Source organism: Amblyraja radiata, chromosome 5 (genome assembly GCF_010909765.2).
Source record: "Amblyraja radiata isolate CabotCenter1 chromosome 5, sAmbRad1.1.pri, whole genome shotgun sequence".
Lineage (NCBI taxonomy): Eukaryota > Metazoa > Chordata > Chondrichthyes > Rajiformes > Rajidae > Amblyraja > Amblyraja radiata.
Genome location: NC_045960.1, coordinates 24,682,997 through 24,706,283, shown reverse-complemented (window position 1 = coordinate 24,706,283; position 23,287 = coordinate 24,682,997). Strand labels below are relative to the sequence as shown.

Here is a 23,287-nt window from a genome sequence, read left to right as displayed (position 1 = left end):
TTTCGACGGATGGGTAGTGCAATTCACTACCTTGGAGAGTACGAGGCATGAAAGCCACTGGTCGTCGTCCTTGATTTAATGTTGCTGATACTGCTATATCAGAGGCATCACATTCAACAACAAAGGGGAGATCCTCATCGATGGCGTGTAATGTCGCAGATACCAATTGTTTCTTTAAAGAAGTAAAGGCACCAATTGCTGTAGAGTCAAGGGGGAAAGATTTTGCTCTAATCAAAGGCTGAATTTTGTCAGAAAAATTTGGTGTCCATTTAGCATAATATGCAAACATCCCAAGAACCCTTCGTAGAGAGTTTAATGTTGCTGGAACAGGTATCTCTTGGAGTGGGCGGAGTCTTTCTGGATCAGGCTTGATTATATCATTTCCAACCCAATAACCAAGAATATTAATTGATGATACTGATGTTATTGACTTAGCCTCATTTAATGTTAGATTTTTGGAATGTACAACATCTAAAAACCGTTGTACATTTTCATCATGTTCAGCTTGGTCGTTTCCTGCAATAGTTATATTATCAAGATAAGGGAAAGTATCTTTAAGGTTTTCCTGTTCAACAAGTTTGTCCATCTCTCTCTGAAAAACAGCCACGCCATTAGTTACCCCAAAAGGAACTCTGCAGTAGTGATATAATTTCCCATTTGCTTCAAACACAGTGTATTTCTTCTCTGATTCTTTCAAAGGAATTTGGTAGGAAGCACTTTTTAAGTCAAAAGTAGAGAATATCTTATACTTTGCTAATATATTGATAATCTCTTCTATTCGAGGTAATGGATATGCATCAAGCTCCGTGAACTGGTTTATAGTTTGAGAGTAATCAATGCAGAGTCTCTTTCTATGTCTCTCCAAGGGGTCCTTAACCACAACAACTTGTGCCCTCCAAGAGGAAGAACTGGGTTCTATAATCCCTTCTTGTAAAAGATTAGTTACTTCTGTGTTGATAAATTTCCTATCATCTTTACTAAAATGTCTTGATTTTGTAGCAATTGGCTTGCACTTGGAGGATAAATTAGTGAATAATGAAGGACATTCAACAGATGCAGCAGAAAGACCACACAATACTGGTGGCTTTGACAATACAAGATCAGGCATAGTTCCTTCATACATTATTTGAAGTGATCTTTGCAGTTTCTGGAAATCCTGACCTAGAATTATATCGCTACACAAATTTTACATAGCTAGTTTTGTTCAGAATAAAGTCTACAATACAAGATCCTATAATTTGAGTATTGAGAGTCGTCAGAGCCATCGAGATTTCTCTATTTGAAGGAATTATAGTTAGATTTAGTCGAGACACAACTTGTTCACATAAAACTTTCTGAACTGCCAGAATCAAGTAGTACATTAAGTGTATGGTCATTGATGGATACCGTTGTAGCTGCTCTGAGGAAATGCAGCTGTAATTGCACATAAAGAAGGCGTGTATATGGCAGCAGTCACACTTTTAGTAGTTGCTTTGGACTTGCCTACTCTAGAATAATGCCCCTTCTTGCCACAACTATTACAAGTTGCCTCTCGAGCAGGGCAACTCTCTCTCTTATGAATATTACCCCCCGCAAAAGTAACAGTTCCTTTTTGAATAATTATATGCTGCAGCAAGGGCACCTTTATCAGTAGAAATTGTTTCCGTTTGCTCCATATTAGTACTTGGATGAAATTCTTTTGTAGTAGTTGCAGCAGAATACACATTAGATGAGCCATCAGCATCTGAATTTTTCTGAGCCAAGTCTAAAGAGTAAGCTTGATTGTAAGCTGACTGTAAATCCAAGGTTTTGTGTTCTAATAGTCTCTGTCGTATTAAAGGCGATGCCAAACCATTGATAAGAGTCTCGAATAACTTCCTGTCGATATTGATCAGCCGTAATTGCTTTGAAGGCACAGTCTTTACTAAGTCTTTGAAGTTCTTGTAAAAATTAATCAAGTGACTCGCGAGGTTTTTGTTTCCGAGTAGCAAGGAGGTGTCGAGCGAATATCACGTTGGGTGTCTTAACGAAGAGTTTGCTTAGTACATCAATAGCAGAATCATAAGTTGTACATTCCTCTATGTAATCATATACATCAGAAGAGACAAAGCTTATTAATGTCTTGAGTCTGTCTGGTGCATCATTGCCACACTCATCAAATTAGTTATTTAGTATACGAAGCCAGTGCTTCCAATTCTTTGCAGCAGCAGGTGAGTTGGGATCCAGATCCAAGCGTTGTGGTTTCAATAGTTTCTCCATCCCAAGTCGGGCTGTTTGACTTCTAAGATTAAGTTGCTTAAATTGTTGTGAGGCAAATGAAACTTTCACTACTCGTAAATTTACTTAACTTTATTTAAGCTTTAAGCAACTTATTTCTTTAATACATAAACTCAGAAACATCTGGCAAACATGGCTGATTCCGCAGGCTTTCCCCGCCCGAAATACTTCGCACATGCGCACACTCCGGAAATGTCCTGCACAAGCGCACACTCTAGAAGAGCTCCGCACATGCGCACATGCGCCCACTTCACCTACTGATATTAAATTATCTAGTTCTTCTCATGTTAGTATCAACATGGGAAGAATAGATCGGGTAGACACACATAGTCTCTAGAGTCGGGGAATCGAGAACCAGAGGATATAGAATTAAGGTGAGGGGGGAACCAGAGGGGTAACTTTTTCACACAAAGGGTGGTGGATGTATGGAAAGAGTTGCCGGAGGAGGTAGTTGAGACGGGTGCTATTGCAACTTTCAAGAAACAATTAGACCGGTACATGGATAGGACAGGTTTAGAGGGATATGGAGCAAACGCAGCTAAGTGGGACTCATGTAGATGGGACATGTTGGTCAGTGTGGCAAGTTGGGCCGAAGGGCCTGTTACTACGCTGAGAGGGTGGTAGGTAAATGGAACAAGCTGCCAGAGGAGGTAGTTGAGGCAGGTACAATAAAACATTTAAAATACACTAGGACAGATACATGGAGAGGGAAGGTTTAGAGGCTAATGGGACTGGATAAGTTGGGGCACCTTGGTCAGGATGGACGTTGGGTTGAAGAGCCTGTTTCTGTGCTGTATAACTCTATGACTCTAACCCTCCTATATTCCGGATCTTTAAAAATATATTTTTCACGCTTTCTGTTTCTCATTTATTTATCTCCCTTCATTGCACCAGTGTTTCCTGGTCTTTATTTTGCCTGTTTACATTATTTAAATGACATATACATTTTCTTACTTTTGCTTCCTGTTCTTTCAGTCTGCGTGTCAGTGGGGATGGTTGGAGAGAAGCTGTGGTTTGTCTGATTTACAGATGCTGCAGATATCCTCCACGGCCTGAAGCACCAAAATATATTGGGGGGGAAATCCCTTTTGACCACCTTGCAAAATTAGATGATTATATGAGAGCTGAACAATGTTGGTTCAGTGGAGGTAGTTGAGGCAGCTGTTCTAACAACATTTAAAATACATTTGGACAGGTACATGGATAGGAAAAGTCTAAAGGGATATGGTCCAAATAGACAATATACAATAGACAATAGGTGCAGGAGTAGGCCATTTGGCCCTTCGATCCAGCACCACCATTCAATGTGATCATGGCTGATCATCCCCACTCAGTACCTCGTTCCTGCCTTCTCCCCATATCCCCTTACTCCGCTATCTTTAAGAGCTCTCTCTTGAAAGTATCCAGAGAAATGGCCTCCACCGCCGAGGCAGAAAATTCCACACTCACAACTCACAACTCTTTGTGAGAAAAAGTGTTTCCTTGTCTCCGTTCTAAATGGCTTACCCATTATTCTTAAACTGGGGCCCCTGGTTCTGGACTCCCCCAACATTGGGAACATGTTTCCTGCCTCTCGTGTGTACAAAACCTTAATAATCTTACATGTTTCAATAAGATCCCTCTCATCCAGAGTATACAAGCCAAGCCGTTCCATTCTCTCAGCATATGACAGTCCCGCCATCCCGGGAATTAACCTTGTAAACCCCACTCCCTCAATAGCAAGAATGCCCTTCCTCAATTTAGGGGAACAAAACTGCACACAATACTCCAGGTGTGGTCTCACTAGGGCCCTATACAACTGCAGAAGGACCTCTTTGCTCCTATACTCAACTCCTCTTGTTATAAAGGCCAACTGTGGATGGCTCGATTGTAATCATGTATAGTCTTTCCACTGACTGGTTAGCACGCAAAAAAAACTTTTCACTGTACCTCGGTACACGTGACAATAAACTAAACTGAACAAAACAAGTCCAGGGATTTCTGAAGCTGGCAGCACAGGAAGCTAATGTGATGAGAGCATGTGAGATATTTGCCTTTATTCGTCGGGGTATAAACTATAAGAGCAGGGAGGGTATAATACAATTTTGAATACATTGGTTATGTCATGGTTGGAGTACTGCCACCATCTTGTAGGGAGAATGTGATTCCTCTATCCATGTTAATATTACCACCAATCTTATTTACTTTTATGTAAACTGTTGTATGGTACTATATTAATTACCCAATGACAATCCAATAAAATTGCATCACCTGATTTCTTCTTGGTTACATCCTCGGTGAAATTAATTTTGTTGAATACAATTTTCTATTCATAAAACCAGAGTGACTCTGACCGATCATATTTGACTTCTACAAGTGATCTTTGGTTCCCCTGTATTTATGTCTTATTTATTATCTCTTCTGAAGTGAAAATGGGCACACTGTGTTTGTTTACTGCCTCGGCCTTTTCTTCATTCCCCTTTATAGTTCTGATGCTAAAGATAGACACAAAGTGCTGAACTAACTCAGCGGGTCAGGCAGCATGTCTGGAGAAAAAGGATGGGTAACATTTTGGGTGGGGTCTCTTCCCGAAACATCACCCATCCTTTTTCTCCAGAGATGCTGCCTGACCCACTGAGTTAATTCAGCACTGTGTCTATCTTTGGTATAAACCAACATCTGCAGCTCTTTGTTTCTATATATTTCTGATACTGTTATCTAGCATATTTGCCATAATCTTGTTTTTACAGTTATGTAAAATGATACACTTCTTAAAATTTGTGCTGATTTAAACTCATAATCAGCCTTTTGGTTAATAATTTCATTTTATTTCATTGTAACTTTTTCATGCAAAGGGTGGTGGGTGTATGGAACAAGCTGCCGGAGGAGGCCGTTGAGGCAGGAACTATCGGAACGTTTAAGAAACATTTAAACAGGTGCATGAATAGGACAGGTTTAGAGGTATGTGGACCAAACGCAGGCAGGAGGGACTAGTATAGCTCATGTAGCTGTAGTGCTGCCGTGTGGCCAAGTTGAACCAAAGGGCCTGTTTCCACGCTGTATCACTCCATGATGCTTTCTAAAATGTTCCTGATGGTCAAGTTCAGTATTCTCATCAATGTTGTAAGCCTCTTTTAATCTAAACCAGTGGCGGACTGGCCAGGGTGTCAGCTTGCCCAATGGCAAGTGGGCCCCTGATGAAGTGGGCCCCCTTTGTCTCCTGGCAACCAATATTTTTAGACCCAGTCCGCCACTGATCTAAACTACTCTTTTCAAGCTTAGTTAGTTACAGGGGGATCACATTTCTTATGGAGTGTTTACTGCTCAACAGACTGTACATTTACCAATAATTTTAAACTTACTTTCAAGTGCCTGCCATTTATTCTGCTGCTGGTAAATCTTTTAATCTGATTCTGTGATTCATGCTAGCCATTGCAGACCTCCACGGTTAGCTTTATTGCAGCTCAAGACCCTGGTTTCAAATTGAACATTGTTTTACCAAATTGTACATGGACCGGTGAACAGTGCAACACAGGAACATTGTTTGTCTGCTATGTGGTCAAATCATCCTATATACGAGTGCAATCGAGCCATACACAATAATATAAAAGAGAAAAATCCCAGAGTGCAGAATATAATGTTACAACATCATGGAGTTACAATTACAGAGATAGTGCAGTTAAAGGGCAAGGGTGGTCAGGAGTTGGGGATTACACCCTTAGTTTATTCAGTATGATAGCAGTGGGGAAGAGGCTGTTCCTGAATCTGGGGGTACATGTTTGAAGCTTTAGCAACTTCTACCTGCCAGGAGTGGGGAGAAAAGGGAATGACTGAGATGAAACGGTCCTTGTTTATGGAGGCTGCTTTTGTGAAGCAGCGTACAGTGTAGATGGTGTCAAAGGGGAGAAGTTTGGGTTGAACTGCGATCTATGCACAACACTGCAATTTCTTGCATTCTTGGGCAGAGTTGTTGGCAAACCAAGCTGTGAAGCACACTCACAGGTTGCTTTCTGTAATGCCTCGGGAAAGGTTGGTAATAGTTGTTTGAGACATGATGTCTAAATGTCACAGTCACTCAGCGTGCAAACAGGCCCGTTGGCCCAAATTGCCCACCCAAGCCAACATGTTCCATCTACACTAGTCCCACCTGCCATATCCCTCTAAACCTGTCCTGTCCATGTACCTGTCTCAATGTTGCTTAAATGTTGCGATAGTACCTGCCTCAACAACCTCCTCCGGCAACTTGTTTCATACACCACCACCCTTTGCATGAAAAGGTGGCCCCTCGGGTTCCTATTAAATCTTTTCCCCCTCACCTTAAACCTATGTCCTCTGGTTCTCGATTCCCCTACTATGGGCAAGAGACTCTTTCGTCTTCTGAGGATGTCGAGGTGTTGGTGTGCTTTCTTGGCTGTAGCTTCATGGAGGTTGGTCCAGGACAAATTGTTGGTCATATTTAGACCTGGGAACTTGAAGCTGTCGACCATTGATGTTGACTTCTTCTTGTTCTATCCCCTTCCTGGCACACTACAGTGTTGTCTTCTGCAAACTTGTCAATGGAGTAAGACCAGAATTTCAGCGTATCGTTGTGAATGTACAGGAAGTATAATAGTTCAATTACATAGTAATACTTAACTCCAGAGGATTCCTGAACATGTGGATAACTGGTACAGAAGGGCACAGTTTGGAAACAGGCCCTTCGATCCAACTCGCCAAACCAACCAACATGTCCCATTCACACTAGTCCCACTTGTCAGCGTTTGGCCCATATCCTTCCAAACCTGTTCTATCCATGTACCTGTCTAATTGCTTCTTAAACGTTGCGATAGTCCCTATCTCAGGTACCTCCTGCGGCAGCTCTTTCCATACAGGTAAGATCTACAAACACTGTATTGCAAGGAGGAACTGTGGTGTTGTCTGAAAACCTAAGTGCTGGAGGAACTCAACGGGTCAGGCTGCATCTGTGGAGAGAAATGGACAAGCGACATTGGATGAAGAATTGCAGGATATTTATGATCTACTCAGTGACGAATTGGATGTTAAGGTTGTAACAACCAGACATTTGACTTCACAGCAAAATGTGGTAAATGAATCAAGTGTGTTTCTTCACATTAGGGAAGAAGAGAATGAAACAATAATCAAGGTAGTACATAACTGAGATTACTTGCTGTAAAATGTGAATGATTCTGTTCTTGAATGAAAGTTAATAAGCTCCTTGTCAAGTTCAATTGAGTGAGCCACTCGATCCCACTTTCTCACCAACTCTGCACGCTTGGGGCAATTCACAGAGGCCAATTAACCTACAAACCCGCACATCTTTGGGACGTTGGAGGAAACTGGAGCACCCGGAGAAAACCCACACGGTCACAGGGAGAACATGCAAACACCACGCAGACAGGGCACGAGGTCAGGATGGAAGCCGGGTCTCTGGCCCTGTGTGACAGCAGCACTACCAGCTGTAACATTGCGCCACCAAATTGTATTCACTCAAAACCAGCAACAAATAATCTCACCGGCATCAGCAAGAGAAGCAACACTCTACATGCTGCTATTACTGTTATTCAAGCAGAATGCCCAACTGGGATTAAAACCATTTAGTGAATGACAAGCTCCAAGGAAATCTAGTAATCCAAACTCAGCAAATTGCATTGTGTTGTTGAAGCCAATCCAGAGATCAACAACATTTCCTATGATAGCAATTGTGGATTTGTTGTTTGTTGGCCCAGTCAAAACACTTGACTCTTGGTTGAAATGAATGTTTGCAACTCAGAAATCAATGCACTGGTTGATACCAGCTGAATCCACGCCGACCAGCGATCCCCGATCATTAACATTATCGTATACACAGTGGGGACAACTTACATCTATACCAAGCCAATTAGACTACAAACCTCTATATCTGTGGAGGTCCCGGAGAAAACCCATTCAGGTCACAGGGAGAATGTCCAAACTCCGTACAGACAGCACCTGTAGTGGGGATGGAACCTGGGTCTCTGGCGCTGTAAGGCAGGAACTACCATTGCTCCACCATGGTGGACCTACAGTATACAGTGTAATGCTGCGTTCTACAATAGGATTAATGAAACTACAAAACTGTTGAGATACATCTTCCACTGATTGGCGCTGACTCGGTGGGCCAAAGTGCCTTTTCTGTGCTGGATCTCTAATCTAAACTAAACTAACCTTATTTTTAGCCCCCAAACACTGTCAGAATTAGCAGGTAGACAAAAATGCTGGAGAAACTCACCAGGTGAGGCTGCATCCATGGAGCGAAGGAATAGGTGACGTTTCGGGTTGAGACCCTTCTTCAGCATTTTTGTGGGGTGGGAGATTGTAACCTTCACGTGGTCCGCCCTGTTTCGACGAATGCAATCAACCTGGTGTGCACAATCAAACAAGATCAAATAGAACAAGTTGTCCTACAACTTTAGGCTGTGCACGCCATACGCTAGAAGAAGAAGAAGAAGAAGCAGTTTTGTCACCTGTTCCTTCACTCCATAGATGCTGCCTTACCAGCTGAGTTTCTTCAGCATTTTTGTCTACCTTTGATTTTTTTTCCAGCATCTGCAGTTCTTTCTTAAACATTTCGTCAGAATTAGCAGAATCAGATGTACCATTTTGCCAGAAAGTTCACAAGAGCCAATTGTAGTCTTTTAATAAGCCAGGGATTTTTTGTTTGAACATTCAATTGTGTAATTGAGATTATTTTCCCAAAGGGAGAGAGATGTAATTAGTTTAGAACTAGCCCAGCAAACAGTGGCCAGATGCCTTTATCCCCTGCAGTGCTAAAATACTCTTCTTGTTTATCAGACTGATGGTTGGATAAATAAAGTAAAAAATATTGCCTTCGCTTTAATATGTTTAAAAGTACAGGACAATTTATCATCATTGTGTTCATTTATTGCCCTATTTTAATTCCAAGCTTGATGGAGTGAACTGCATTTAAATGTATTCAAAAATAAATAGTTGTGTTTTGAAAGTTAACGTGCAAGTCTTGTCACAGAAAAACTTAGTTGTACTGACCTCTGAAGGAACTGCAGATGCTGGTTTATACCGAAGACAGACACAAAGTGCTGGAGTAACTCAGCGGGTCAGGCAATATCTCTGGAGAAAAGGAATAGGTGACGTTTCGGGATTCGACTGATCCTTTTTCTCCAGAAATGCTGCCTGACCCGCTGAGTAACTCCAGCACTTTGTGTCTATCTAAAGCAAAATTATTACCTTGTTTAGTGTTGTTAAAACATGAACCCCAAAGGAAAGTCCCATAAGGATTTAAATGTCAACCATTGTATAATTATGAATGTTTTTAAAGTTCAATCTTAGTAAGTGTGAGTCTGGCATCATAGTAAATTATCAGAAAAAGAAATATATCAAAACCATATTAATCATTGGTTCCAAATGCGATTAACATGAAATGTACAAAAACAATAATAGATTGCTTAATTTGGTGAGTGCAGAATTTCCTGTCATCTTTTATGTAAGAATTCAAATGTATATAGAATGGAAGAATACAATGCCTTTTATTGTCATTCAAACAACTTGGTTTGAACAAAATTGCATTTTCTACAGTTTTTTACATTACAAAAAAACCCAAGAGCCACACTTAACACAATTTACATAAACATCCATCACAGTGAAACTCCAACACCTCCTCACTGTGATGGACGGCAAAGTCTTATCTCTCCCCTTTGTTCTTCTCCCACGGTCCAGCAGTCCAACTGCAATGTCGAGGCGACTGGGGCTCTGATGTTAAAGCGGGCGATGGTAAATCCCGTGGCCATTTAAGCCGCGCGGGGCGATGTTAGGCCCCAGATCTGTGTCCTTTAAACCCCGCGATTCCAGCGGGAGAAGTTGCCGTTGCGGGAGCTCCAAAAAGCGGTCTCCCACCGGGGACCTGGAGCTCCTGTGATGTTCTTGTCCACCGGGCCTGCGACCGGAGCCTCCGAAGCTCCGAAGTCGGGTCGCAGCCGTGCGCCACCACAGCTCTTCCCACTCCGAAGACGGCCAGCTCCGCGAAGCATGTCCGCAGGCTCCGCGACTGGAGCCCTCAGGATAGTTACGGTTGGAGGCCGCCGCCGGCTCCACGATGTTGGGCCCAACGTCATCGGAGACCCGACAGGGAAAAAGTCGGGTCCCCCATACAGGGAAGAGACTGACGGTTCCTCCCACATTCCGCCCCCTCCACCCCCCACATATACACAGCTGAAAAAATAATAAAAACTAGGCTCAAGACATGCATTTAACAAGACAAAAATTAAAAAAAGACAGACGACTGCAGTCGAGCCGCTGCCGTTAGGCGCCGCCGCACTCCACCTATATGGAGCAGTTTTTAATGTGGGTGCTGGTTCTATTGGATACAAACTCTTGACATTCATCCATGTCTTGAATATTTACATCAAGCATCATGATTGTTATGGAACCTACCAGAAAGATCACAAAGTGTACCTCATAATTACTAAACCATTTTATTGTGAAAATAATTGCATTTTTGAGAATTAATGAGATAGTTGCATAAATTAAGTTTAAAACCTGTTCATGTATATGCTGATCCATTTATTATGATGCCGTTGTTGCTGCTAAGGCCTGTATTTATTGATCATCCATATTTTCCCTGGAGAAGATGATGGTGAGCTAACATCTTGTACTGGAGACGCTAGAGGCGGCAGATGCTGGCATCTGGAGTGACAAATAAATTGCTGGTAGATCTCGGTGAATGGTTGAGTTTAGTTTATCGTCACGTGTACCGCGGTGCAGTGAAAAGCTTTTGTCGCGTGCTAACCAGTCAGCGGAAAAACTATACATGATTACAATTGTGCCATCTACATTGTACGGATACAGGTTAAAGGGAATGACGTGAATGACTTTTAGTGCTAGATAAAGTCCCATCATACATAGTCCGAGGGTCTCCAGTGAGGTAGCTCAGGACTGCTCTCTAGATTTTGGTAGGATGGTTCAGTTGCCTAATAACAGCTGGGAAGAAACTGTCCCTGAATCTAGAGGTAATCTCATGTGCCCTCCAACATTCAATTCCCATTGTCTTATCTTCACGATAGATGCCTAACCTTCCCATCACCTCCTACGACTCAAAGGTGTCGGTGGGCACTCACATAGGCCCTAGCTGCACCTGCATTTTCGTTCGCTCTGCGGAGCGGTCCCTATTCTAAACCTTCTGTGGTACCACTAGCCAACTCTTTCTCCATTGCAATGATGACTGCATTGGTGCTGCTTCCTACACTTATTGCTGAACTCGTCAATTTTATCACCTTCGCTGCTGACCTCACTCCACTCCCAAATTTCTGACATTTCTTGGATTTCTGCTCCATTTCTCATTCAATCAATAAATTACTGAAAATGGAGGGGTTGCACGGTGACGCAACGGTGGAGTTACTGCCTTACAGCGCCAGAGACCCGTGTTCAATCCTGACTATGGGTGCTTGTCTGTACAGAGTTTGTACGTTCTCCCCGTGACCTGCATGGGTTTTTTTCCAGTAGCTCCCATTTCCTCCCACACTCCAAAAACACACAGGTTTGTGCTTGGCTTGGTATGTTTGTAAGTTATCCCTTGTGTGTGTATGATAGTGTGAGTGTACGGGAATCACTGTTTTGCGTTGATTCAGTGGACTGAAGGACCTGGTTCCACGCTGTGTCTCTAAAATAAAATAAACTAAACGACATTATTGCATTATAGGTGGATAAGCATTTCAAAAATATCGGGCATTATTTGCAAAGTTTGGCAAAGGCATTTACTTTGTTTCTTGTAAAGGGTTTGTCCATTTATTTCCACGTCCCAATACATTGAATGTTTCTACTTCCATTTCTTAAAGGTTAATCAATAATTGGAATCAATTCAGAAAATCTTACTTAACTTTGCAAGCTTGGAAGGACTGGTTAAAAGAATGGAGTTTGAAGGGGAGGTAAGTTATTGATCCACTCAACTGGCATCAAGTCCTAACAGTTGTTCATGATAAATGTGGCCGATAATTCTGAAAGTTGTGCAGGAGGTTAATTTGTGTACATCGAACCTTGGGACCATCTATTACTGGCTCCATGTCGCACTGTAAAAGCATTCACTTTATGGCTTAAATTCACTGTCTGGGGAAACTACTCGTATGTCAAAATTAGTATGACTGTTAAAATAAAGGCAGGCAAACTCAATAACCATCAGTGATACCACTTTAGGTGAACTAGGAACCGGCAAATTTGTATTTTTTTTAAGACTGTTGATTGTTGGGAGTTCAAATTCGGTAATTTGCTCTCAACTTTGCATCTATTCATAATCTGATCCCACCCAATTTCTAATAGTACTTAAAGGGCTTCTCAGTGGTGCAGAGGTAGAATTGCTACCTCACAGCACCAAAGACCCGGGTTCGATCCTGACCACGAGTGCTTGTCTACGGAGTTTGTTCTTCCTGTGACCGTGTGGATTTTCACAGGGTGCTCCGGTTTCCTCCCACACTCCAAAGACGTGCAGGTTTGTAGGTTAATTGGCTTCTGTAAATTTTCTCTCCTGCACAGGATAGAACTATTGTATAGGTTATCGCTAGTTAGTGCAGACTCAATGGGCCGAATGGCATGCTTCCACGCTGTATCAGTAAACTAAACTAATTTCAGTTGTGGATTCACATTCATCCACCTAATGTCCATCCATCTGAATCAAGTGTCATAGAGTGATACAGTGTGGAAACTGGCTCTTCACCCCAACTTGCCCACAGCGACCAACATGTCCCATCTACACTAGTTCCACTTGCCTGCGTTTGGCCCATATCACTAAACCTGTTCTATCCATGTACCTGTCTAATTGCTTCTTAAACGTTGCAATAGTACCTGCCTCAACTACCTCCTCCGGCAGCTCGTTACAAACCATTTGTCATGAAAACAACAAATGTTGTTTTTCTGTAACTGTTTGGGTCCTACTTTCTGCAATTCCCTTCGAAAATCTCCTCGTTCCCATTTTCCACCTTTAAAAAAAAATTCCCACTCATCTTGTTCACAAATTATTTGGTCTCCAAGATAAAGCCTGGCAGAAAACATCCTGGAATATTCTTCAATGTCACAAATGCAATAAAAATGAGTTTTGGTTATTGATGCTTCTTTTATCACTCCAGTTTCTGCATTATATGCTTCCAATTTTTTTTTTCATCTTGTAGGATTATGTCCTTTAACGATAAGTCCAAGGATTCTGGGTTAAGTGTATTTTTAGAGAGAGCCAATACAGGTTAGTGAGGATAAGACGATTTGTGACTTAGGAGGACTGGACATGTGCCAGATTATTTTTCTCAATTTGAGTTCAATTCCGGTAGTGATATAGTGCACAACTTCTCATTTACTTTATAGCTACATCTCCCCATAAAACCTCAGTACTCATTTGTGCAATTTAAGAATTACTTGTTGCTTACCTGGGTAATCTTTAATTGTGCTCCTTAAATTATCTGATCTGCAAATTCCAAGTAAAGAAGTGTTGATGCGAAGTGTCGGAGTAACTCAGCGGCTCAGGCAACGTCTCTGGAGAAAAAAGATGGGTGACGTTTTGGGTCAACAGTGAAAGAAAACTCGCCTCAAAAGGAAAATAACTAAACCAAATAGTAGGCCCTGACATGGAACAATGCCTATTCATTCCTTCCAGAGATGCTGCCTCACATGCTGAGTTGCTGCTGCACTTTGTGGGGGGTTTTTGGTAAACTGAGCAGTAGAATACTGAACCACAAACCTGTGGCAACTTTCTTTCTTCTTGGAAAACCTAGGATGTAGTTTTCCCTGCGAGTTGGGAAATGAACATGTTTTGCTCTTCATAAGTTATAGGCGCAGAATTAGGCCATTCGGCCCATCGAGTCTACTCCGCCGTTCAATAATGGTTGATCTATCTTTTCCTCTCAACCCCATTCTCCTGCCTTCTCCCCATAACCCCTGACATCCTTGCAAATCAAGAATGTGTCAATCTACGCCTTAAAAATATCCAAGTTAAAAAAATCTTCCAGGTGCATGTGCTTTTATGGATTTGGTAATAGTTTGTGTGAAAATGTCATGTGTTTTCTGATGTTCTGCAGATCTGTTCAAAACGAAGACCCTCTTGGCGAGTCCCCAGCTGTTGAAGTCTTGTTATTAAAAGAAAAGGATGGATACTTTGCAGGTATCACGTAGAGGACCAGAAACTAAATGATTATTTATCTGAGTTTAGAATTCACCTACATATTTTACTCATCCATAGATCCTAATTATTGCTTTTCCCATAATAAAAACACCTAACTTTCTTCAGTTGTTTTTGCTGTGCTCTATTTTCATTGCTGTTTGTATGCAGTATTTAAACTGGATGTTCACCCTCGCGTTACAAGGCATAAAATGAACCTCAAATCTCCATATATAGACACTAAATGCTGGTGTATCTCAGCGGGTCAGGCAGCATCTTTGGAGATCAGGAATAGGTGACATTTCTGGTTGGAACCTTTCTTCAGACCAGCATTTTGTGGTGATCTTCAGTATAAACCTGCAGTTCCTTCCTACATGTAAATCTCCAAGCTTCCTTTGACTTTAATTTATACTGGTGTGCCTCCTCTTTGATGTTGGAGTGTCCTTTCACTGTTGACACAAGAGAATGTAGCTGCTATAATCTTGAACAAAAAATCAAACTGCTCGAGGAACCCAACAGGTTGGGCAGTGTATGTGGAGGGAAATTGGGCAGATGACCTTTTGGGCATGGATGCTTCTTAAGACTGATAAAATGGTCCCGACCCAGAGGCTTGTTCTGTCCATTTCCTTCCTTGGATTCTGCCTGCCTCACTAATTTCCTCCAGTAGTTTGCTTTTTGCTTTTTTTTCTTTCTCTGTCATGCTTCCAAACCACCATGTAGTATTCAAAGACGAGAGGGCGTTCAAATACGAGAGGGCATAGCTTTAAGGTGAGAGGAGAAAGGTTTAAAGGAGATATGAGGCAGATATGATTGTGGCATTTAAGAGACTCTTGGATAGTAGGACATTGAGAGATATGGATTGTGAATAATGGGGAATGGAGAGATATGGATTCTGTGCAAGCAGGTATGAGTTGGTCTTGGCAATATGTTCAGCACAGACATTGTTGGCTAAAGGGCCTGTTCTTGTACTGTACAGCTCTATAATCTATTATGATCCCATGACACACTGGCCTCATCAGAGAGCATAGAATTAGAGAAATACTACAGTTTTCACATTGAAATGAACAAGTGGATGACAATTATGAATGACTGTAGCTACCAAGTTTATTTACAAGACCATTTGGAAAATGGTGAACTGATAATATCAGGTTCATGGTACTGAACATGCTTTTCATTTAACTCTGAGGCTAGGAATGAGATCCAGATCAAATTGGTAAGATTAGTTTTGTCTCCAAATTACAGGTTTTAATAATATTTCATCAGAAGAATCTAAGACAATTATTTGTAATAAAAATGTGTTTAAGGACAATGAACTTGCACCAAGATTTTGATCACAGACTTCAAATTAAATGTTGGTGTATACTTGTTAAACATGCCATTTTCCACATTTTATTAGGCTCATTGGAGCCTCGGTCTCCAAGGTCGCCCCCCGTCAAATACAGAGTGGGGCAGGTCTTCAGACACAAGCATGAAGGATACCTCGGTGTGATAATCGGATGGGATGAATACGCCAATGCCCCAGATGAGTGGCTTCATGAAAGATATCATGGTGACCTCCAGGTAATATGAGTGATGATCAAAAGAAGGGTGTTGAACGTGCTGTCATTAGTTGAGAGAACTCATTTTAGCTTAGTTTTTTTTAGTTTCGAGATGCAGTTTGGAAACAGGCCCCTCGGGCCACCAAGTCCACACTGACCAGCGATCCCCATACACTAACTCTATCCTACACACACTACGGACCATTTACAATTTTACCAAAGCCAATTGGCCTACAAACCTGTACGTCTTTGGAGTGTGGGAGGAAACCGGAGCTCCCGGAGAAAACCCACGCAGGTCACGGGGAGAGCTTACAAACTCTGTACAGACCGCACCAGTAGTCGGGATCGAACCCAGGTCTCTGGCGCTGTAAGGCAGCAACTTTACTGCTGCGCAACCGTGCCGACCCTTAGCATTTCTCTCTGCTGAGACAATACAAATTCACAGCAGAAAAGCTGCGCGTACGATAAAAAGAATTGCAAATATAATTTAGTTTAACTTTTCAGATGTTTTATCTTAACCTTTTAGATACAACTCAAATTTGAATTTGAGATAGTCACTTTTACTGGCTATGTACTTCCTGAGACAGTGTGAGCGTGCAGACAGCAGTGTATCATTTGTCAAACAGAGATGTTTTCAAATGAAAATGTAGTTTGAGGCATCATGTTCTGATATATATTTTGCTTTAGGCGTATTTTTGGAGGAGAATGGAGGAAGTAATAGTTTAAAAACTATGGAAGAATTTACTGGTTATATTCTGCTGATACTTTTGACACAGAAAATTGGATTGTACGTTAATTTTGAATAAACTGATCGATAGATTTGTGTCCGCAGAATTTGAGATACACTCCTCATTATAAGGTTCTTGTTCACACAAATGATGGAACAAGCTCAACATCAGCCTATATTCCAGAAGAGGATATTGCCATATTGACAAGTATACAGGTATGTATTTGATTGTGGGGGTGGGAATACATTTGAGGACAAAATTAGGTACAAGAAGCAAGTTGAGGGAGAATTGCACTGGATTATTTTTCTCCAGTTCAAAACTCCAGTTAGTCTGTCCTTAACAATTAATGGGGGGCGCTGTCCTGTACATGGCTGCCCAGCCAGCAGCTGTCTGTCTCTTCGTCTTTTTTTTTTAAATTTTAGTTAGTTAAGTGTTTTGTTTGGAGGTCTAGACTTTTTTTATGTGGTGGGTGGGTGGGGGGGGGGGGGGGAGGAAAGGGGAAACTACCTTTCAGGGTCCCTACCTGGCCGGAGAGGCGGCTTCGACCCGTCCTCGCGGCCTACCAGCGGGCCTGGAGCGGCGTTTCCTGTCGGGGGACCGCCCAGAACCTCGGCTTCGGCGGCGGCACAGCGCTGGAGCGCTATCGCGGAGCGGGCGATGCCTTGCCCGGGTCGCCGCGCTGGAGCTCCGGTGAGCTGAGACCGCCGGGTAAAACATCGCGGAGCTGCGGGTCTGTGGAGCGGCCAGCTGCGGGCGGCAGCGCTGAACTTTACATCGGGAGCCTGGGATCTCTAGATGAGATCGCCAGTTGTGGAGCTCCAACCGGCGCGGCCTTGTTGGCTTCTGAAGCCGCGGCCTCCAGTGCGGAAGCGGCAGTTCCAGGGTTCCCAGGCCGCTGGGAGGACTCTCCCGACGCCGGAGCAACATCACCCGGCGAGAACGGCCTGGAACATCGGGCCTCCGTAGAGGCAACTGTGGAGGCCTCAATAGGCCCGACTATGGGTGAACTGGGGTTGGGGACTGGACTTTGTGCCTTCCCTCATGGTGGGAGCCATTGTGGGGGGATGTTCTATGTGTTTAAGACTCTCATTGGTGTTATGTCTGTATTCTTTTTTTGTGTGCTGCAAAATGGCAAAAAGCATTTCACTTCACTACACCTGGGTGTATGTGAATGTGACTAATAAAATACCTTTGATACCTTTGAATAACTGTACGTTCTAGACCCCGTGTGGGATTACGGCTTCATTATTAATTGCCAACTCTCATCATGATCTTGAGAGTTTTTATTAACATTTAATTGGAGTGAGCTTCATCAAATAAATTTCCATATTGAAGAAGATTCTGAGAAAATCTTCCTTCATGTGTTGGGAGGTAATAAAGAAAACTGGCCGACCACCAGGAAAGGAGTTATTTCACTTCTCAACTGTTGAAGTAAACACTTGTTTAATAATAATAATAATAATATATCTTTTATTGTCATTGCACGTCAGTGCAACGAGATTTAGTGTGCAGCTCCACTGATGTACAAGAAAGGTAAATAAATACAATACATAAATAAACAAGCTGAATTGATTGACGTGACCATCTGAGGGAGACTGTCCAAAGGGGGTGGGTGGGGGGGGGCACTCATTAGGGCCGGTTCAGAGCCGCTATAGCTCTTGGGATGAAACTGTTCCTGAGTCTGGAGGTTCGGGCGTAGAAGGCCTTGTAACGTCTGCCGGAGGGAAGTAGTTGAAACAGACCGTGGCAGGGGTGTGATGAGTCCTTATGGATGCTGAGGGCCTTCCTGAGGCACCGCGTGTGGTAGATGCCCTCCAAGGCTGGTAGCTCTGTCCCGATGATGCTCTGCGCTCTGTTGACGACGCGCTGAAGAGCTCTCCTCTCCGCCTCCGTGCAGCTGAGATACCACACAGAGATGCCATACGTTAGTATGCTCTCTGTGGTGCAGCGGTAGAACGTTGTCAGCAGCTGTTGGGGCAGACCAGTCTTTTTTAATGTAGAGATGTAGTAATTTAATGTAATGTAAAGGTTCCAAATTAAATGTTGGTCTATACCCATGCCATTTTCCACATTTAGGCTCGATGTGCACTGTTCTAATAAAAATGGGGAGAAGGGGGATAATCGCTGAAGTAAAAGATAATGCTCATTTTAGGTTAGATTAGAGTTTAGAGATACAACACAGAAACGGGCCCTTCGGCCCACCGAGTCAGCACCAACCAGTGATTCCTGCTCATCAACACTATCCTACACTTAGGATAATTTTTACATTTATATCAAGCCAATTAACCTACAAACCTGTTTGTCTTTGGAGTGTGGGAGCAAACCAAAAGTTCTCAGAGAAAACCTACGTGGTCACAGGGAGAACGTACAAGCTCCGTAAAGATGGCACCCATAGCCAGGATTGAACCTGGGTCTCTGGCGCTGTAAGGCAGCAACCGAGCCACCGTGTCACCTTTCCAATTTAAGAAAAAGCAAAGAACATTCACAAAAATGCTTCAGCAAATATGCATGTCAATTTTTTTAAATGTAACTAAGTTGTGGAAGAGTCTTATAATCTGCAATCTGTAAATTATATAAATAATTTACCTTTCAGTTTTAAACTTCATTCTGATGCTTTCTTTCTTCCACTAGTTTTCATCTCTTCCTGCCCTGGAAGCGCTGGCCTCACGTCCTGGGAGATATTAGTAGTGTGCCCCACGTAAATTCTCATTTGTCAAATGCGGGCTTGGGTAGCATGTATTCAACTACAGAGCACCACAACTGTGGCCTTCAATCGCCAACCACACAAATATAGGTGCTAATGGACCATGAGCGGAAGCTGTTAGTTACCCTCCTATGTTCCCACAGGGACAGGACAGCACAGGAACCGGCCCACAATATCCCCAACTAATCTTCTCAGCCTGCACGTGTTCCATAACCCATCATTCCCTGCATATCCATGTGCCTATTGGAGGAACTGTACCTCATATTTCGCTTGGGCAGCTTACAACCCAGCAGTTTTATTTTTTTCCAAAATTTGAGTATGAGTTTTTTCGCAGTTATTAGGCCGTAGTCAAGGAAACGTCTTTAAAATATCGTTAGCTTAGAGCAGGCCTCTGATTCCAGTTTAATTTTAAGTATTTTAGAGAAGATATCAAATATTCCCCTCCAGAAGTTTTGTGTCTTTATACAGGAAGCAAAGGAATGGGTTTCTTCTGAAAGTTGCTTCTTGGAGGTGGCATTTATCATAAATAGGGGAGACGGTTGGGAAGATCTTATTCAATTTAGTCTTTGAGTAGTAAAGCTTTTGCAGTATTTTAAATTGTATCAGGGAGTGCCTGACATTGAGAGAGCAGTAGTGTATGTATAGTAGGCTTTCCTCCCAGATATCCTTTAAAATTAATAAACCCAACTCGTCTTCCCATGCTCGCCTATACATCTCAGAAGATGGGGTATGCGCATTTAAAAGAATGTTATAAATGTAAGATGTTAACTTGCTTGTGTCGGCATGTCTATTCAAACAATCATCAGGTATATCTGGACCCATAAAACGACAGTTTTGTGTATATGTTTTCACATAATCCCGGATTTGAAGATATCTAAAAAGATTGCTTGCCTTCAAACGATATCTCTCCTGTAGTTCTTGAAACAAGAGGAAAATCCCCTTCTCGTGGAGATCTCCCACCGTTTTAATTCCTGAGTGTTTCCATTGTGCAAAAGCCTTATCTAAAGTAGACGGTTTAAACGAGGGATTGTTTATGAGCATTTTTAAAGCAGAGATTGATAGGTTCTGGATTGGTAAGGGCACCATAGGTTATGGGGAGAAGGTTGGAGAGTGGGGTTGAGTGGGAAAAATAGATCAGTCACGATTGAATGGCGGGGTAGACTTGATGGGCCAAATGGCCCAATTCTGCTCCCATGTCTTTTGGTCTTAAATGCAACTATTGTATATGCCTCCATCACCATCCCTTGAGGAACGTTGTAATTTGTTGTGGAAGGTCCCTTGCAAGCTGTTGGTGCTAATCTCTACTCATTGTTACTTCTAGGTGTACCATCCCATGTTGAATTCTTTCTTCAGCTCATTCGATGGAGACCGATACATGATGATGCCATGGCTGAAGCAAGTCTACCCACACGACTGAATGGAGGTCAACTTCCAATGGTGCAGGGAAAGCAATTCGCCAAAGGAGAATTAATGAGAAGCTTTTACGCTCATTAAGCTCTTGAATTAGTGATGTACTTAAAATAGAAGGGCATCTATTGAAAGTTTTAAACTGTTACCATAACAGGTCTGTCGGTATTTTCATTTGGAAGGTCAAATAAATGCAATTTGATTCATTCTCTATATGATAATCAAAAATATGTTTCTATAGTTCTTTAGATAAATTCTTTAATATGTTAGCAGCTTGGTGAATAAACTCATCAGACATTTCTGGCACATTGATACAATATTCGTACTAGCAGAAAAGTGGTATCATGCCCAACCTTCAATATTTACTGGCATCGCAGTTTAAAAAAATAATTAGAAGGACAGGTGAAGTAGGAACTCACAGAATATTAACATGATATTTAGAACATTTGGTGTTCTTTTTAGAGTTTAGAGAGACAACACAGTAACAGACCCTTCAGCCCACCGAGTCTGTGTCGACCAGCGATCACCCCATACTCTCGCACTATCCTACACCCTAGGGATAATTTACAATTTTACCAAAACCAATTAAACCACAAACCTGAATGGCTTTGGAGTGTGGGAGGAAACTGGAGCACCCGCAGAAAACTCATGAGATCACATAGAGAACATACAAACTCCGTACAGACAGCACCTGCAGTCAGGGTCGAACCCAGTGTGTCACGTGCAGCCCTTCTCACTCTTAAATGAGAAATAATCCAAGGTATAATCTTCATTGCTTTCTAATAATACACATGGGTTGAACTTTGACCTCGTGCTATAATATAATGAAAACCATGAGTTTTCATGTTTCCTTTAATTTTGGTAGGTTGAAAGATACAGAATTGAAACGGGCCCTTTGGCCCACTGAGCCTATGCCAAGCATCACTAGTTCTACTTTATCCCACATTCGCATCCAACTCATTGCACACTAGGGACAATTTACAGAGGCTAATTAAACTACAAACTTGCATGTCGTATGGGATGTGGGAGGAAAGTGGAGCACCCGGATGAAAACCCAGCCACCTTTGTACCTTTATTTTACTGCTAGTATTACAATCACTTGGATGTCAGAAGGTGTACAAGAAAGCTAGTGGAACAATTGTCCTCTAGATATTTCTCTTCCCAGCCAAGAGAATAGGGAGATGAATAAACATAGGGATTTGAATCCACTTCTATTCCTATTTCTTAGGAACTTTTTAAAGTTGTATATTGTTTGCATTTAAATGCTTTTTCCAATATCATGTTTTCAGTTGTTTGGTTTGTTGCCATGTATCTTCATCAGTCATAGGAGTAGAATTAGGCCATTCCTTCCATCAAGTCTACTCCGCCATTCAATCATGGCTGATCTATCTCTCCCTCCACACCCCATTCTCCTGCCTTCTCCCCATAACCTTAACATCTGCACTAATCATGTTTACAGTTTAGTTTGTTGCCATGTGCACAGTAAAAAGCTTTTTGTTGCATGCTAACCAGTCAGCAGGAACCAGTGACCAGTAATTACAATCGAGCCATTCACAGTGTAGAAACATGATAAGAGAATCAGTAGTAGTAGAGGATTAACAGTGTGGAGCGATTATAATGTGTGATTGCAGATCCACTTCAGTGACCATCTTGGACGGCTAATGAAGATGCAAATATGCCAGAGCAATACACCAGCATATTCAAATGAAAGCTGATTTAATTTGCATCTTTAAAATGTGCAATGATTATGATTCACATACGGCAAGCAAATTGACTTAATGGACTATATACTTGATATGCTGAGAAATGTGTTTTCTTCCTCCTAAATGATTCTTCGAACCGAACATAAAACAGTAAAATAGTTTATTATTTAAAAAAAGCATAAATTCCATTCCACTGCTTTTCTATCACTATTCATTTAAATCAAAGATTTAGGTTCTAAGTCGTGTGTTTGCTAAGTATTGCATTAAGCATTATTAGATTTTTTTAAATTCTCTTCATGAATTTCTGTGAATAAAGGGAATGTCAACGCTATCTATTAATATGTCATTTATTTTGCATGTTCAGTGGACTGTAAGATGGAATGATTCAAAACATTATAGGGATGTGGTGGTGGAAGGTGTGGAATATTTGACAACTTTTATGCTGCTGGGTTCGATTGAATAGCCTTTAACGATGGAAAGAAGTTGCGAAACTGAAGGCGCTGCTCTCGTTATGCAGATTGTTCATAACTCCATTTCATTATTTCTGGTTTCATGTGAGCTATGTTTCTGATTAGAACAGTCCACAGTCACTGCGGTAATCCATCAGAAACTCCAAGTCATTTCTTCCTCAGAGCTTTGCATAAATTATGGACTTTTGCGTAATTTTAATGGTAAGTTACTGAAAAAGGATATCGTAAAATGGAGTATATTGCAAACAAATCAATGCAAGTTTTATTCACCACTAAAACTAGAGTACAATTGTCTATGCCAAATGTGAAGCATGGATGAATTATTTTATTTAGTTTTGTTTAGAGGCAGCAGGGAACCAGGACCTTCAGCCCACCAGG

At 41.9% G+C, this 23,287-nt stretch overlaps 1 protein-coding gene across 2 annotated transcripts in view; it reads left to right on the top strand.

The window, feature by feature from the left end:
- The window catches only part of LOC116973102, a 35,730-nt gene extending 12,960 nt beyond the window's left edge, over window positions 1-22,770 (top strand). For both annotated transcript variants that reach the window (XM_033020797.1, XM_033020798.1), the window contains exons 3-7: window positions 12,060-12,149; window positions 14,280-14,362; window positions 15,756-15,919; window positions 16,730-16,840; window positions 20,651-22,770. In XM_033020797.1, coding sequence (XP_032876688.1) covers window positions 12,060-12,149; window positions 14,280-14,362; window positions 15,756-15,919; window positions 16,730-16,840; window positions 20,651-20,746 — 544 coding nt within the window. In that variant the 3' untranslated portion in view covers window positions 20,747-22,770. The remainder of the gene's footprint in view (window positions 1-12,059; window positions 12,150-14,279; window positions 14,363-15,755; window positions 15,920-16,729; window positions 16,841-20,650) is intronic.
- The last annotated feature ends 517 nt before the right edge of the window (window positions 22,771-23,287 follow it).